The sequence below is a fragment of the Myxocyprinus asiaticus genome, chromosome 13 (genome assembly GCF_019703515.2).
Source record: "Myxocyprinus asiaticus isolate MX2 ecotype Aquarium Trade chromosome 13, UBuf_Myxa_2, whole genome shotgun sequence".
Taxonomy (NCBI): Eukaryota; Metazoa; Chordata; class Actinopteri; order Cypriniformes; family Catostomidae; genus Myxocyprinus; species Myxocyprinus asiaticus.
The window spans coordinates 30,972,297-30,990,661 of NC_059356.1; the positions used below are offsets into that span (position 1 = coordinate 30,972,297).

Consider the following 18,365-nt stretch of genomic DNA (forward strand, 5'->3'; position numbering starts at 1 on the left):
CAGAGAAGTATGTTTGAAGTTTGGAGCAGAAGAAACAGAAATAAACCTTGTGTAAATTGTCAGCTTTACGCTAAGCTAAAATGCTATTTCTAGCCATTTTACATGCACGTTACCAGGAACGATCATATTTTTTATCAAGAAAATTCACGTTGGATCATAATTTCTTTTTTTCTAGTAAGACCTTTGATATTAGGGCAAAAATCGTATTCTTGATCATAATGTTTTTATTGTTTTCCTGTAAAAATATCTAAAAATCATTAAAACAAGATCAATTTGATTTATATTGTTTTAGAAACAACACTGCATAAGATATTTAGGTTTTTCAGAGAATGTATTTTTAACATGTGTGTTTTGTCTTACTGTACTGGCAGAGTTTTTATAGTCAAAACAAGTGAAAAAATCTACCAGAGCTGAAGAAGTAATCCAAAGTATTTAGAATACGTTACTGACCTTGAGTAATCTAACGGAATACGTTACAAATTACATTTTTCAGCATGTATTCTGTAATCTGTAGTGGAATACGTTTAAAAAGTAACCCTCCCAGCCCTGTACATATATACATTAAACATTTAATTTTAAATCTTCTATAACTATAGAATGATTATGGAGTGGTTGTTAAAATTTAAATATACAGGGAATATTAGGGAAAACATACTGTATGGTGTTGTGATTTAACAAGTTCTTTAAGTTTTTCATCACCTTTTTGTATAGCTAATCTAAAGAGTCCAGCTGTTTGACAAAGTAATTTTTATAGTACACATAGTCTATGGCATAAAATGGCATGTAGAATTATAAACTAGTTATAAAAATGTTATTTAAAACAGTTTTGCTTTTGATGAAGCGCAGAATTTCACACTGTGGGACATTGCTGTCACTGCTTGAAATGTTATGTCAGCTTAACAAATATAGGTAGGCCTAACTTAATTTAGTTACAGTAAAGTTTTGACTATTCAAACACACAGGCTAAAGCCTCTTCCAACCTTAGCTGCTATATGAGAATTATCTATGAAATCTCTCTGCCATGCAGTAATAAAAATCTGTGCGGTTTCAGTACAGTAAAATAAGTAGGTATGGCACGCAGTCCCATCAACCGACATTTAGGGCGTTGCATTAAAATAAACAGACATTGGAAAAGTAAACATGTCCTGAACGTAAACGAATGGTGCAACAAGCTGTAAATTCGTATATGTTTAACTGTGCGTTTCGCTGACGTCATTACGCATTGACGTAAACATCCTGCTCACACATTATTTGATACATAGAACATATTGATGGACTGATTCCTGTTAGGGGCCGTTCACGCAGAATTATTATTATTTTTTTATTTTTTATTTTTGCGTCGCTCGTGTTGTTTTTCTATATAAACAAGCGCTAGACGGACACTTTGGGCGTTGCCCCACGCTTTTTAGACGCCATGTCAAGTTACAAAGAACATCCACTTTTAAAAACGCGTCTCGAGATATTTGCGTTCGGTTCTACTCGTGATAATGCGTTCGGACTGAACGCCCCCTCTGAAGTCTGGTAAGGTGGTTCCATGTTATTGCAAGATCTTTGTGTTTGCGATTACGATGCAATGTTTTCTGTACCATTGTGGTGCACCTGCTAGAAGGCAGACGTTGCGCATAGTCTGGATTCAAAAGTTTACCGACGTTAAAACTGTTTTTGTCACATGTCGACGGAGGATTTGTCCACTTCTGATAGCGAGGCTGCCTTCGCGGGAGCCGGGGAGCGATGGGCGCCCGTTGGAGCGGTGGCAAGCCCGGAAGATGAACAGTGGAAGCGGGACACGCAGGCTGGAGCAGCGGCGTCCGGCGAGACAGACATGGTAGCCAGGCTGCGGAAGCTGGAGGACGAGCAAGAGCAGCTGAATTCATCACTTCTCGCCCTAACCTCACACTTTGCGCAAGTGCAGTTTCGACTCAAACAGATTGTCCATGCTCAAAGCGAGGAGAAAGAGAGGATGCTGCTGGAGCTGGAGGAGTTTGCTTTCAAAGGATGCCCTCATGTCATCGAGTGCAGAGCACAGAACGCCCAGATGTTGGAGAACTCTGTGAGTTGGGTTGCGTTCTGTTCTGTCTCAGTGGTTGTATTTCAAAATCTAGTTATAATCCCTGTGGGGGGTGTCGTTTAATTAATCTACTTTGTGCACGGCATGAGTAATTTTTCCAACAATTGTTTAAAGACAGATTGTTTCACTTTTAATTGACTATATCACAATTCCAGTGGGTCAGATGTTTACATACACTAAGTTAACTTTGCCTTTAAGCAGCTTGGAAAATTCCAGAAAATGATGTCAAGCCTTTAGGCAATTAGCCAATTAGCTTCTTATAGGCTAATTGGCTAATTGGAATCAATTGGAGGTGTACCTGTGGATGTATTTTAAGGCCTACCTTCAAACTCAGTGCCTCTTTGCTTGACATCATGGAAAAATGAACAGAAATCAACCAAGACCTCAGAAAAATAATAATAATAATAATAATAATAAAAAATTGTGGACCTCCACAAGTCTGGTTCATCCTTGGGAGCAATTTCCAAACGCCTGAAGGTACCATGTTCATCTGTACAAACAATAGTACACAAGTATAAACACCATGGGACCACGTAGCCACCATACTGCTCAGGAAGGAGACGCATTCTGTCTCCTAAAGATGAACGTAGTTTGGAGCGAAAAGTGCAAATCAATCCCAGAACAACAGAAAAGGACCTTGTGAAGATGCTGGAGGAAACACGTAGACAAGTATCTATATCCACAGTAAAACGAGTCCTATATCAACATAATCTGAAAGGCTGCTCAGCAAGGAAGAAGCCACTGCTCCAAAACCACCGTAAAATAACCCGACTACAGTTTGCAAGTGCACATGAGGACAAAGATCTTACTTTTTGGAAAAATTTCCTTTGGTCTGATGAAACAAAAATTGAACTGTTTGGTCATAATGACCATCGTTATGTTTAGAGGAAAAAGGGTGAGGCTTGCAAGCCGAAGAACACCATCCCAACCGTGAAGCATGGAGATTGCAGCATCATGTTGTGGGGATGCTTTGCTGCAGGAGGGACTGGTGCACTTCACAAAATAGATGGCATCATGAGGAAGGAAAATTATGTGGATATATTGAAGCAACATCTCAAGACATCAGCCAGGAAGTTAAAGATCGGTTGCAAATGGGTCTTCCAAATGGACAATGACCCCAAGCATACCTCTAAATTTGTGGCAAAATGGCATAAGGACAACAAAGTCAAGGTATTGGAGTGACCATCACAAAGCCCTCACCTCAATCCGATAGAAAATTTGTGGGCAAAACTGAAAAAACGTGTGCGAGCAAGGAGGCCTACAAACCTGACTGGAGGAATAGGCCAAAATTCCAGCAACTTATTGTGAGAAGCTTGTGGAAGGCTACCCAAAACATTTGACCCAAGTTAAACAATTTAAAGGCAATGCTACCAAATACTAACAAAGTGTATGTAAACTTCTGACCCACTGGGAATGTGATGAAAGAAATAAAAGCTGAAATAAATAATTCTCTCTACTATTATTCTGACATTTCACATTCTTAAAATAAAGTAGTGATCCTAACTGACTTAAGACAGGGAATGTTTTCTATGATTAGATATCAGGAATTGTGAAACACTAAGTTTAAATGTTTTTGGCTAAGGTGTATGTACACTTCTGACTTCAACTGTATATATGTATATTTAAAAAACTATCAGCAACTATCTGTGTTGATTTTTGCTATCATGCTGGGAGACCAGCTAAGACCAGCAAACCATATTAGGCTGGTTTAAGCTGTTTTTTTTTCCAGCAGGGGTAAACACCAGCAGCCCTAAGAACACTCACCAGATCTCAGCTATATTTCTAAACAAGTGCTTTGTTGCTGAGCGGAATGAAACTATTTCAAATGCATGTAATATACAATGTTATCAGTCTTGTTTTGCTCCAAATAGGCCTGCTTCGATGCTTCTCAATAGCCTTTGCAACAGTATGCACCTGTGATACACCCATGATAACACAGACCCTCTCCCACCCTCACATGCACATCACAGTCAACCAGTACAATCTCCATGTGCTGATCACTGGTCTGTGTCATTCAAGTGCTTCATTGTATTTGAGTGTTCCTTTGATTGTGTAAAGTAAATACTGCTGAACGAAAATTTATAAGTCACTCTTTCTCTGCAATTTCCTCCTGTTATTTCTCATATGCCGGAAAATCATGTTACTCCTAAGAGAGACATATTAAAATGCTTTCCTTTCTCTTATTTCCTCCTCTGCGCACACTTTGCTTGCAGGATGAACTGGTGAGTACTATGATCCTGAACCCTGTAAAGTCCATATTTTGTTTTAGTGGTGCACCGATCAGGAAATTTGAGGCCGATACCGATCTCTGATTTTTTTTAACACTAAGATTGGCCGATACCGATTTTTTCTTAAAGTGCCGTTTGCCACACTTTTGCAAGTTATATGCTGCAGTTACATGTTTATGCCCCACACAGTAAAATTACAGTAACACTACAAAAAGGTTCAATTTGGTAATATTAACAACATTACTGTAGTTAACATGAACTAATTAACTTAATGTTAGTTACAACATATACTATTACATTTTTAAAATCAAAAGTTGTATTAGTTAATGCACATTAATGCACTATGAACTAACATGAACTTGCAATGAACAATAGTATTTTTATTAACTAACATTATGATTAATAAATGCTGTAAAAACATTTTGTTCACTGTTTGTTCATGATACCTAATGCATTAACTAATGTTACCGAATGTAACCTTTTTATTAAGTGTTACCAAAATTACATTAAAATTACATTATTTGTGAATGGTTAACCTAAATAACCAATAACATTGGTTATTGCCAATAACAAAAGGTCATTGTGACATACTGGCAACCAAAAACTATGAGAGCATCACACACAGCAGAGATACTTTCAAAATATAAAAAGTTTTTATACCCGTTAGCAGTCTCTTTATGCTCTCCGGGCTCACTGTGCAGTGAGTCAGAATTATTACCATAATGACTAGAAAATGGGCAACTTAATATTCAAGCACGTGTAGTTCTTACACATTTTTAAAAAACAAAAGGCATATTCATGTGAATTACATTATGTCTGAAAGTTTAAATTCGTGAATGCTTAGAATTGCCAAAGGTCCCTCTGTCATGCTTCAAGGGCTGAGCAAGTGCTCATTCATTAGAGGAGCAGTGTATGTTAGGGCTGGGAATCGATTCCAAGGCATTGAGAATCAACTCTATCGCTTGGAATCGATTCTGCTTGGGGAAATGGACTGAAATGTTAATATTCGTGACCACCGAACTACTACACATTACAGAAGCGTTAACAGCACTCATTTTATTCACAAAAGGATTATAAAATTACTTCAGCTTAATGATCATCAACCTAATTCTGAATCTTTTGCAGTTTGTCAGCCATAAAATGTGCTCCTTTTAATCTGTATGATGCAATCGCACAAGCTCTTCAACACATTGGACAGCTGCTTTCCAGACCTATACTGTAGAATGCCAGTATTTTACTTTGGATCAAACTAATAATCCAATAAAATGCCAAATTTGTGATGAAAAATTGTTGTAGGCCTATAGTAACAACTTCACCGATGTTACAACACCTGTCTGCAGGAGATGGCAGAGGAGGATCAAGTAACAGCGAGTTAGCTTCCCAGTTCACATCAATAAATCAGTAGGTTAAAGTTTAAATGATGAATGGACTGCACTCATAAAAGCAAGAGTCTAACACTTCTCTATGCATTCTCAATATTTTTACAGTAGGCCTATGTTTTAAAACATTTTGCATATTTGTTTTTCATTCTTTTTACACAATTTTTACATTAAAATTATTCTATGAAATCAAATTCAAAACCAAAATTTGAAATACGCATAACGAAAAATATTTTAATATTATATTAAATAAACCAGTACAAAAATCTGGATTTTTAAATAAAACTAAAGTGTATGTTTGGACATTTTTATGTAGTGTAGCCTTCAAAAGGTAGTGGACAACTGCACACTAATATATACCTCTTTATAACAAGATCAGCTGCATGGTAACAGGCTATTTCAGTGTAGATAAAAGTTCCCTTAAATGTATACCGATAGAAGCTTTGCACTTTGGGATGTGCATCTAGGACCAAATTTAATACTAGAATAGACCTATAAATAGTAAATGCCATTCATTCTATCACAAATAGTGCAATGGACGCTTTAAAATGAGCTGTTTATAATGAGATTTAACTTTACCTCCCTTTTTTAATGGAATCGACTCCAAAATTTCTGGAATCGAACAGCCCTAGTGTATGTGTGATTCCCTGCATGCTGCAAAAAAGATCGGCCCTAAATCTAGACACGATCGCCGATCACGGATTTAAAGGCTTGTGTACACGGTGCGATTTTCGGCTGTCGTGCGAGCTCCCCGACCGTTTTTTTCCAGTCGGGAAAGATCGCATGGAAATCGTTGGTGCTCATGTGGTCACGGCTCGCATCGTGGGAGAGAAATTCCGAGCGGCCTACGAGGAGCTCATGACCTCACGATAACTTTAAAACTGCCTAAAAAATGTGGGTGCTGTCGGCTTGAATTCGTGAGGTGTGTGCGGTTGAACGAGCCGATTTGGCAATCTACCTGAAGTTGACCAATCAGGAGAAGGTGTTAAAACTCACAATCAGTGAAAACAGAGTGTTCATGAAGCTTTTACACATTTGGAGAAAATGTAGGCTATAGTGTTAAAACTGTGTTTTTCCCATATCATGCACGACCACATCACTGGGAAGGATTCTACAGAAATGCCATGCTGTTCTCTGCTCTTCAAACAAATAATTTGCCATACGGGTTGCGTTAGAAAACAAAATTTATCACCCTGATGGACAGAGTTTTAAAATTTCCATCATGGTCTATTTTTATTCGTCATATTTGCATTCATTTCAGTTCTAGGGCTTCATTTAGGGGGATATAGCATTTGTTATAATTGTATATGCAAACGATAGTGGATATGAAAGAAGATTTTTTTTAACTCTCCATGTGCGAGTCTGGTGAAACAAAGGACTTCTAGGTTGAAAGATCTACCTGCCAATCAACCGAAGCGCTAAAACAAGATTTTTAAACTTTGCTGTGTGCGGCTTTAAAACGTGGACAAGACTTCTTCAGAATGTCTGCTATCAACATGCAAGCAGTGACACAGATGAGAAGAATTCTAAAGCTGAATAATATAGGTAGCCTACTCCACTAAAATAACTCTGAATTCTACACTAATCGTCATGTTTGCGCTTAAATTAAATCCAGGTATTTAAATACACAAATTTTGCACACTTTTTAATTTTGTACATTTTGTGCACTTTATTATCATGCAGTAACTGGCAGCAACACTCTGACGTTATGATTGATGTATACAGTCATGAAATATCACAGCCTCCCTTCGAAATCTGAATCTGTCAAATGTTGGACAGCATTTGTAATATCCCAATTTATTTATTTATTTATTTTTATTATCGGCAGTTGAGTTTTCAGCTAATGCAGCCCCTGGCCATGCCAGTCTTCTTTTTTATTTATAAATAGCAAGCTATGAGGAATTAAAGCAATGTCCTTCTCTGGCTTTATGTCTTATAATGATAAATAGTGCAAAAATTCATGCGACTTTTCCGGAATTCACCAGGTCGTAAAGTCGTGTTGTGTACGATTGCACCTGTACAATTTTCAGGTAAACTGACACGTAACGTGTGCAGGGGCTCAGAATTGAGTGTCAGAACTGGTACCATGTGCGCCCAGCTTAAGACGAATATCGGATGATTTCGATCGGTGGCCGATCGATCAGTGCACCCCTACTTTGGTGTAGTTCCCTCAATAGGAGAGAGGATGAACTACTCTTTCTCGTTATTATGTTAGGCAGTTACATTAAGTACCTCTGTACATAATGAACAATATTAGCATTACAGGATTGTAATTCCTCAATGATACAATTAGACTGCTTACCCTAAGGCCATTTTGTGTGAATATGTTTTGTATACAGCAAGGTCGATTCTGAATTGCAAAACTGGCTAAGCAATGCCAAACCAATTGAAACAAACCAATTAAAGGCCCATTATCCTTCTCCAGAGCAGATGCAAATATGATCAGCTACAATGTAAACAATGTGGCTATTTTAAGGTTGACTTTAGGCTAAGATTATGTGTTCATGCTTTTATAATATGCAGAATGAAAGAGAGAAGAGGGAGCGTTTGGAAGCTCAGAGAAAGAAGCAGAAGGAACTGATTTTCCAGCTGAAGACCCAACTTGACGACCTGGAACACTTTGCCTACCAGGAGGGAAGCTATGACTCATTGCCTCAGTCTGTCCTCATGGAGAGGCAGAGGGTACGTGTTGTCCGATAATACCCTCTTACACTGTTGACATAATTCTGAAAGCAGTTTTTTCTTTGGATCTTATACACTTTAGATGGATAGGAATAGTAAACATTACTTTAAAAACCATTGTTGGGGCAGGTGGATGATGTTCATCAGTATATGCTCATCCTAAATAGGTGATCATTGACGAGCTGATCAAGAAGCTGGATGTGAACCTTAATGAAGACATAGGGAACCTCACTCCAGAGGAGCTCCGGCAGAGAGTGGATGCTGCCATAGCTCAGATAGTCAACCCAGCCAGAGTTAAAGAGCAACTGGTTGAGCAGCTCAAGACCCAGATTAGAGACCTGGAGATGTTCATTAAATTCATACAGGGTGAGGAGTTCTGCTTATGCTACTATCTGCAGAGCCCGCTGTATTTCTGTTAGTGTCCTGTACATCTAGTTCTGACCTATGTAAACTATGTTGTCATTAGTTGCCTTTGTGGTTGGTGTGCCCATGTAAAATAAATGCATTCACTGTCCTGATCTTGCCCTTCTCAGATGAGGTGGGAAACCCTCTGTTAAATGATGGTGCAAACAGCCAACAGGCCCGAGCAGCTGGACCAAACACTGGAGCCACTGGAGGGATGAAGCAAGGTGATTGCGCTTTAGTTTGTAATATTCTTATAGCTGCATATACTTTCTTTATTAAAGGTGCCGCTGTCTGTTTTTTATTGGAGTACTACACATACAATCTCTTCAACCTAACAGATATTAATGAAATAGTTGTCTTAAGAAATCAAACCTGTCTCTCTCATTACGTTTACATGCACTTTAAAAATGTGATTTCAGTCAGACTAAAACAAGAAGTTGTCTTTTTAAAATTGTCATGTAAATGCTTTAGTCTGTTGAGAGACACAGTGTGATTGTAGCTTGGCTTCATCTTGCATATATACATGTTAATCAGACCACAGTTGGTCTCAGCGTTGTCTACATGCTCCGAAAGACAGAGGTGACATGCAGTGTGTATTACCGGCATTTCCTCAGCTGACGTTCTTTTTTTTTTAAATATTCGATTATGCATTGTGCCCTGTTTACTTGGACAGACGGATGAAGACTGTTGCTTGACCATGAAAAACCAGCTGTAGCTTGATTATAACTGCGCATGTAAACGTACTGGGTGACAGTCCAAGATTAAATAGCAAAAAAAGTGTCAGGGGGCCGACCCGCATTTTGTTTTAGCCAATCAGGAACACTTTCTGCGCACAAATCATTTTGCTTATTTAGGATTGCTTACACATGCTTACATAATGTTGATTACCACCAAAAATATTTCTACTTGTCCTTCTTTTATTACAAAAAAAAAACAAAAATGTAATTGCAGTAACAGTCAGGCACTTACAGTGAAAGTGAATGGGGCCTGTTCATTAACGTTAAAATACACATTGTTTTAAAAGTATAGCCACAAGACATAAACATCATGGGCTCTATTTTCGTCAGTACGTGCAATGACCCTGCACTATGCGCAATGATCATGCACAACGTCTTTTCCAATTTTTGTGAGAGCGCTAATTCTAACTGCAATTTACATGCCAGGGCAAAGCACAAGTGGCCGTGGGTGGTAGTGTTTGCACTTTCTGTGGGTGTATGCATGCAAACTGTGGGTGTATTGTATGTTAATGAAGTGGCACTAAGCACAACTTGCTATTTTCCTGAGAAATATGTCATGGCGCTAAGTGCTAAATGTGCGCTTTTTGATTATATTTTTATTTCGTTTGAAATATCATTTGAATTTAGAAATATTTTTTCCATGTTTCAATAAATGAATTACATTTTTCAAAATCAGAATTGACCAGTAGAAGTGAAGAGTGTACCAGTACAGTCGCTATTAATACTGAAATTAAAATTATTAATAACATTTACATTCCGTATAATTTAACGTTGTGTACATCCAAATCCTGACGAGAATAAAATTTTCTAAGCATATAAAAGGAGCGTGTCTGTATTTCTATTATTCTAATTCATTGCATACAGTCCATTAACACTACCCACTTCTTATTAATGTGCTGTCTTTGTTTATATTGCTAGAGCATAAGGGAATGGACTATATAATAGGATGCAGATGGTGCAATAACTGGAGAAGAAGCTCTGAATTAAATTGCACTTAATCCAGCCCCTTAGTGCATTGTGCGTACGATTTCACCAAACCCACTTGTGCCTAGACTTAATGCATGCTTGCACGAAAAAACCAAAACTTCATGGCCATGGCCATGCCCATTGACTTTGCGCTTATAACTTAAGGCATAGTGCTGCACTTATCGCTAATGCTCTAAAAATAGGGCCACATATGTGTTAAAACGATTTTAGTGTAATAAAACCACGTTTTAACCCTATCTGTGTAAATTATATTCAATGTTACAACTTTGTTGCTATGACGACATATCATATAAAACCTTTAAGCGATTTTATCACACTAATATCATGTAGTACAGAGATTGTATCACACTAAAGTCATGTTAACATGTATAATGTTTATATCATGTGGCTATACTTTTGAAACTGTGTATTTTTATGCTTACGAATTGGCCCCATTCACTTCCATTGTAAGTGCCTTACTGTAACCGTCATTTTATTTTAATTTTTTAAGTTAATGAGCGACGAGTCTAAATTATTTTCTGTGATGATCAGCATTATGCCACAAATGCTGTTGATTGCATTTTACTTTTACTGAACCAGGAACATTCCTTTATAATAAAAGATTACCATGCCTACTGCAACATTTAGGATAAACAGAATTTACATTGACAGCATGAACACCAGGGAAGTAAGAAAGACTGTTAAGGGTTGTAAATGTTAAGATTTACATTAAAGCATATAAGAATTGAATTGTAACTTTAATCTTTCTCCCTAAAGTGGACCCTGAACAGGCTCAGAGGATGCGAGAAACTGGGCTTCAACTGATCCAGAAAGCCTTAGCTGTGCTGCAGATCTTTGCTTTGAGCCAGTTTGGATGCGCTGCAGGGCATATGCCCCAGAATGTGTGGTCTCAGGGGGGCGAGTCTCAAGATTATGGCCCTCTGCTGAAGAAACTGGAAGGAGCTGTGGAGCGCGTACGTCTCCAAGCCTCTCGCCAGCAGCCAGCCCCTCAGGTGGAACATGTGGTCAGTTACACCACCTGCCTGTCACCAGGAGGACCTCGGGACGAACTCACCGCTTCTGTACGAAAGGAGTTGGCCGTGGCACTGCGGGACCTGCTCGCCCATGGCCTGTACACTCCTTCTCAGGGCATGAGCCTGGTGCTGGTCCCCATTTCCTGCCTGTTTCCCTTCAGCGCTTCTCCACAGACCTTGCATCCGTGGGAACTCTTTGTCAAGTACTATCAATCCAAAAACGGCCAGGCCTTTGTGGAGTCCCCCGCCCGCCAGCTCTCACAGTCTTTTAGTTTGCCTGTAGGGGATGGACCTGTGACGGTCACACCAAAGCAGTCTCTGTTATGGGCCATTCATACTGTGCTTAAAGAGCATGGGAGATATAAACGTAGTGCAGACTCTGAGTTTAAGGCCTTAGTGTGCATGGCACTCAATGAGCAGAGGCTTCTGTCCTGGCTCAACCTGCTGTGTAAGTCTGGGACGTTAATACACTCGCACTACCAGCCGTGGAGCTACATGGCCCAAACGGGCTTTGAGGGTGCTTTGCGCATACTGGGCCGCCTCAGCCATCTCAAGTTCAGCCTACCTGTAGACTTGGCCGTCAGACAGCTGAAAAATATTAAAGATGCTTTTTAAGCAAACTAAAATGTTGGAAGTTTGTGTAATATAAAAAAGGATATGCAGTTGAGTATGCTATAGCACTAATTATCTGCTTAAAGGGATAGTTTATACCAAAATGAAAATTCTTTTGAGGTACTCTGATAGCACTTTTCCACTGACATGGTTCGGGGGCGGGTTCCTGGGCCGGTGCGAATTCTTGAACTGTTCCGCGTGATTCCACCACAGAAAAGGCCGTTCCGGGGCCGAAAACCTGGTTTGACACTGGTCCCAAAACTTGCTGGTAAACACAGAATCGCCGGTGTCCTCTGCAGCTGATCTCAGTGAGTTATTATATTTGTCAACTTTGTTAGCTTTCCTTACACTGTTTTCCTCTTAATTTGTGCATTGTTTTGTTCAGTAAGGGCATTTTTGACCAGCCACTCTAACTTCGGAAGATCGCGGCTATCTGTCAAGTAAACTTAGGGATTCTCAATCAAAATGTAAACATAATATTATATGCTATGGCAAAACTCCAAATATAACCATCTGCTACACCAATGTTAATAATTATTCCACTGTAACAGTTTACAGAATTTACCAAGTTAAGCCATAGTTCATACAAAATAATGTAATTACATTACCTGTCGTCTTTAGTGTAGATGTTGTCTCTGACAGTCTTGTTAAGCAGTGTAATAACATTGGATTGCATTACTCCGTATATTTAAATATGTCCTCAAAAACAAGAGTAAAAGCTGTACACAAACACTGTTGTGACTTGCCATGTTTGTTTATGGGCAGGTAAGTTAGTCGCGTAACTCATTATGTCACGTTTGTTTCTGAAGTCAGTGGAAAAGTGCGGCCGGCTTACAAAAGGATCCAGATTGCCCCGGGTGTGAACTAGCAGAGCACACATTTCGGTGGAAAAGGGCTATCAGAAGAGTGAGTTCTCTGGAATAAGAACAGTTAATATGAAAGTGATTTCAAAATGAAGCAGCCCATGTACTTTTTTTAAAGGGATGGTTCACCTAAAAAATGAAAATTGTCTTATCATTTATTCACCCTCATGCCAACCCAGATGTGTATGACTTTCTTTCTTCTGCTGAACACAAACAAAGATTTTTAGAAGATTTTCTCAGCTCTGTAGGTCTATATAGTGGATGGTGATCAGCAATTTAAAGTTTCTAAAAGCACAGACAGTGAGCATAAAAGTAATCCATATGACTCCAGTGGATAAGTCTATATCTTCAGGAGTGATATGATAGGTGAGGGTGAGAAACAGATCAATATATAAGTCCTTTTTTGCCTGAAATTCTTCTCCCTGCCCAGTAGGGGGTGATATGCATGAAGAATGTGAATCACCAAAAACACAAGAAGAATGTGAAAGTGATCTGTTTCTCACCCACACCTATCATATAGCTTCTGAAGACACTGATTTAACCACTGGAGTCTTATGGATTACTTTTATGCTGACTTGTGTGATTTTTGGAGCTTCAAAATTTTGGCAACCATTCACTTGCATTGTATGGACCAAAAGAGCTTAAATATTCTACTGAAAAACTTCATTTGAGTTCAGCAGATGAAAGAAAGTCATACACATCTGGGATGGCATGAGGGTGAGTAAATGATGAGAGAATTTTCATTTTTGGGTGAACTATTCCTTTAAGGCTCAACGTTGATTTTGGCCCATGTAACATGTAACCTTTGGGTGGATTTGTTATGGCCAGCTTTTACCAAAATCAACAATACTACTGTATGTTGATTTATTACTTGAACTCTTCTCAAGGGCCATGTTAAAGGTCATTGTGTATGTTGGAGATCATCTACTGTATCTAAATTAGGTAAACATGAACTAAAGTGAAATATTAACTGACCACTTTAATGCGATTTGTTTTGTTATAAACCTTATGAGACCAAGTTACAATTAAAAAACTGACACCGTACTAAATTATGGGACAGTGGTTCACCCTCAACAAATAATATTGCTTTTCATTTAATAGTGATTTGTATTTGCATTACTCGAGGTGATGTCTTTACATTTCAGACACTGGAATTGTGCATATCAGGTTTGAGTCATTTCAGCTCTGCTACTCTTTGTGTGTCCTGATCACTGTCTGAGAAGACCATGCATGCTGGTGAGACCTCACATAGGTCAAACAATACACTCAGGTCATTTAGTACAAAGTGAGAAAAACAATAACATAGAAATTGTCATCTGTGTTGGTAAATCACTGAATTCTCTCCACTGCTTTCATTCCACTGCCTGGCCCATTTCAACCAGTTGCCACTTGAAAATGATTGTAGAAAACTGATGAGATTATCAGAATCCTATGAGCACATGAGGTCAATAGAGTTCATCAGAGAACCATATTGAATATGAGACTGATTTGCTGTGCATTAATGTTCTGCCACCATTCAGAGGCTCTGCTTGAATATATTGTTGTCAATTCTTGTTTACTGCTCTAAAATATTGAATGTACAATCCTTGAAATTGTATCCTGCAACCTGATTCCACATTACATATTAAACTGCCCTGAATACTGATTTAACAAATGAATGGAGGAAGAGAGGGTGATTGTTACCTTCTCCAGTAAATTGATTCAGGATTCAATGTATTTTTCTGCACCATCCGAATATGTATGGATGTTTGTGATGCATTAAAGGAGTCACGAGGAATCAAAATTTCCTTTTTATTTTGACATTTAAGAGTTCACTGTACTATAAAAACACACTGTAATTTCCAGAACTCAAAACTTCCTTCCGCATTTGTTGAAACCAAGCTGCCAAAATGACTCATTCTCTACTTTGCCCCACATTGTGATGTCACACTGTGGTAGACATTTGTTTCTGAACTCCTCCACAACAACACATCAATGCCTATTTTACCTTATCGCTTCTGTAGCCTGCCCAGTAGTGGTGAGCAGTGAGATGGCAAGAAGAGAGCTGGTCAGTCAAGAGCAGAGAGCCAATCATAACTGTGGGCATTTACTGTCAAGTCTTAAAGGAGAAGCAGCACCAAAACCAAGTGTTTCTGACAGATGGTCAGAATGAAGGTGGATGTTTTACAAATATATGACTGTTTTTTTGTGCAAAAAACTTTACTAATGTTATAAGTGAACCTAAAGGAACTTATAATAAAAATAAAAAAAGGCATGTCATGACCGCTTTAATGGTCTCAATTATGCCATTTGATCTTTTCTTTGTCTGGAAAGACAATTGGCCTATTTTCTATCCTTTTGGTTCATCTTTGTGTTCATACTGTATCTCTTAAGGAATTACTGTTCTGTTCTGAATTATTGTATGTCTTCTTTGGCACAAATTATACTTCCATGACAGACACTATATCAAAGAAGCCGTGATTTTAAAAAAAAAAAAACAGTGTCAGTTATATTAAATTTTTTATGTGCCATCATTTTTGGATGTAATGATGGTGAATTTTCAGTAATTACATGGATTAAATGTTCTGAATGCTCCTCTGCACATTTTCTCTAGGACTGAGTTAAGAATGGCACACTACCATAACTACTCTTAACTTTTTTGCCATATCTTTATACGGCAAAAATATAAAGATTAATATGGTAGTATGCCATTCTGAACTCAGTCACTTCCATTATCTTTCTCTTTCGTCCTAATCTGTATTTCTCCTAGGTAACACTTTACAATAATGTTCCATTTGTTAACATTAGTTAACATGAACTAACAATGAATAATACTTTTACATCATTTTATAATCTTGGTTAATGTTAATGTTTCATCATATACTAATACATTTTTAAAATTAAAAGATGTATTTGTTAACATTAGTTAATGCATGAACCAACAATTATCAATTGGATTTTTTATTAACTAATAATTGCTGTAAAAAATACAGGTGCATCTCAATAAATTAGAATGTCGTGAAAAAGTTCATTTATTTCAGTAATTCAACTCAAATTGTGAAACTCGTGTATTAAATAAATTCAATGCACACAGACTGAAGTAGTTTAAGTCTTTGGTTCTTTTAATTGTGATGATTTTGGCTCACATTTAACAAAAACCCACCAATTCACTATCTCAAAAAATTAGAATATGGTGACATGCCAATCAGCTAATCAACTCAAAACACCTGCAAAGTTTTCCTGAGCCTTCAAAATGGTCTCTCTACACAATCATGGGGAAGACTGCTGATCTGACAGTTGTCCAGAAGACAATCATTGACACCCTTCACAAGGAGGGTAAGCCACAAACATTCATTGCCAAAGAAGCTGGCTGTTCACAGAGTGCTGTATCCAAGCATGTTAACAGAAAGTGGAGTGGAAGGAAAAAGTGTGGAAGAAAAAGATGCACAACCAACCGAGAGAACCGCAGCCTTATGATTGTCAAGCAAAATCGATTCAAGAATTTGGGTGAACTTCACAAGGAATGGACTGAGGCTGGGGTCAAGGCATCAAGAGCCACCACACACAGACATGTCAAGGAATTTGGCTACAGTTGTTGTATTCCTCTTGTTAAGCCACTCCTGAACCACAGACAACGTCAGAGGCATCTTACCTGGGCTAAGGAGAAGAAGAACTAGACTGTTGCCCAATGTTCCAAAGTCCTCTTTTCAGATGAGAGCAAGTTTGTATTTCATTTGGAAACCAAGGTCCTAGAGTCTGGAGGAAGGGTGGAGAAGCTCGTAGTCCAAGTTGCTTGAAGTCCAGTGTTAAGTTTCCACAGTCTGTGATGATCTGGGGTGCAATGTCATCTGCTGGTGTTGGTCCATTGTGTTTTTTGAAAACCAAAGTCACTGCACCCGTTTACCAAGAAATTTTGGAGCACTTCATGCTTCCTTCTGCTGACCAGCTTTTTAAAGATGCTGATTTCATTTTCCAGCAGGATTTGGCACCTGCCCACACTGCCAAAAGCACCAAAAGTTGGTTAAATGACCATGGTGTTGGTGTGCTTGACTGGCCAGCAAACTCACCAGACCTGAACCCCATAGAGAATCTATGGGGTATTGTCAAGAGGAAAATGAGAAACAAGAGACCAAAAAATGCAGATGAGCTGAAGGCCACTGTCAAAGAAACCTGGGCTTCCATACCACCTCAGCAGTGCCACAAACTGATCACCTCCATGCCACGCCGAATTGAGGCAGTAATTAAAGCAAAAGGAGCCCCTACCAAGTATTGAGTACATATACAGTAAATGAACATACTTTCCAGAAGGCCAACAATTCACTAAAAATGTTTTTTTTATTGGTCTTATGATGTATTCTAATTTTTTGAGATAGTGAATTGGTGGGTTTTTGTTAAATGTGAGCCAAAATCATCACAATTAAAAGAACCAAAGACTTAAACTACTTCAGTCTGTGTGCATTGAATTTATTTAATACACGAGTTTCACAATTTGAGTTGAATTACTGAAATAAATGAACTTTTCCATGACATTCTAATTTATTGAGATGCACCTGTATATTGTCCATTGTTAGTTCATGATACCTAATGCATTAACTAATGTTAACCAATGGAAACTTATTGTAAAGTGTCGCCATTAAATTAATATATTTATAACTTTCGATCATCAAATCATCAAGCTGGAGTAGTGGATACTTTTATCTGTTCTCTAACACATTAATAATCAATTTATGAATTGTTGTGAAAAACCAAATAAAATTTCCAGGCAAATTAAAACCTGTTTTGTTGTTATTGTTTTCAGTTCGCAAGAGTAGCATCCACTCAAAGAAAAAATCCATTAAATTGAATTGTGCGAACTTGAACACAATTTAATTACTAAAACGTAAAATATTTAGCTTTTTTTGTTTTTAATTTGATTTCGTTACATTTTATAATGAAATTGAAATGCGAAAATCTTAAAATTATTATTTATTATTTGAGTGTAGTATTAAAACATTCTTTAAACGTTTAGTTGATATTTTATGATATGGCAGTAGAAGGTGACATGCTGAAATAAAAACCATATGGGGAATTATGTGCCATATTGATGGCATTAGAATGGGTGGAAAAAAACAAAACAAACAGAGTCTTGTAGTGATTCAGTCTCTGCCCTGTACAGTCTTATATCAGGTGTGACCAGTAATCGTCAGGATTTAATCTTGTATCTTAATATCATTACACTCAAGAATAAGGAAACAAGGCACTGACATCATATTCATTTAGATTCCCGCTCATACAGGCATTATGGGTAATGAAAGAGTGGACAGACTAGCCAAACAAGCTGTTAAAAAAGAAAACAGACACAAATATTAGTATCTCAAAATCATAAGGAAAGAGTATTGTATGGAGAGAAATTATTAAAGAGTGGCAGCAGCA

At 38.0% G+C, this 18,365-nt stretch overlaps 1 protein-coding gene across 1 annotated transcript; it reads left to right on the forward strand.

The window, feature by feature from the left end:
• Positions 1 to 1,436: 1,436 nt before the first annotated feature.
• Positions 1,437 to 16,033, forward strand: LOC127449775 (RUN domain-containing protein 1-like). Its single transcript, XM_051713317.1, has 5 exons — positions 1,437 to 2,050; positions 8,199 to 8,357; positions 8,525 to 8,723; positions 8,891 to 8,986; positions 11,243 to 16,033. The coding sequence occupies exons 1-5, from the start codon at positions 1,670 to 1,672 to the stop codon at positions 12,112 to 12,114; spliced, it is 1,707 nt and encodes a 568-aa protein (XP_051569277.1). The 5' UTR covers positions 1,437 to 1,669; the 3' UTR covers positions 12,115 to 16,033.
• Positions 16,034 to 18,365: the final 2,332 nt, after the last annotated feature.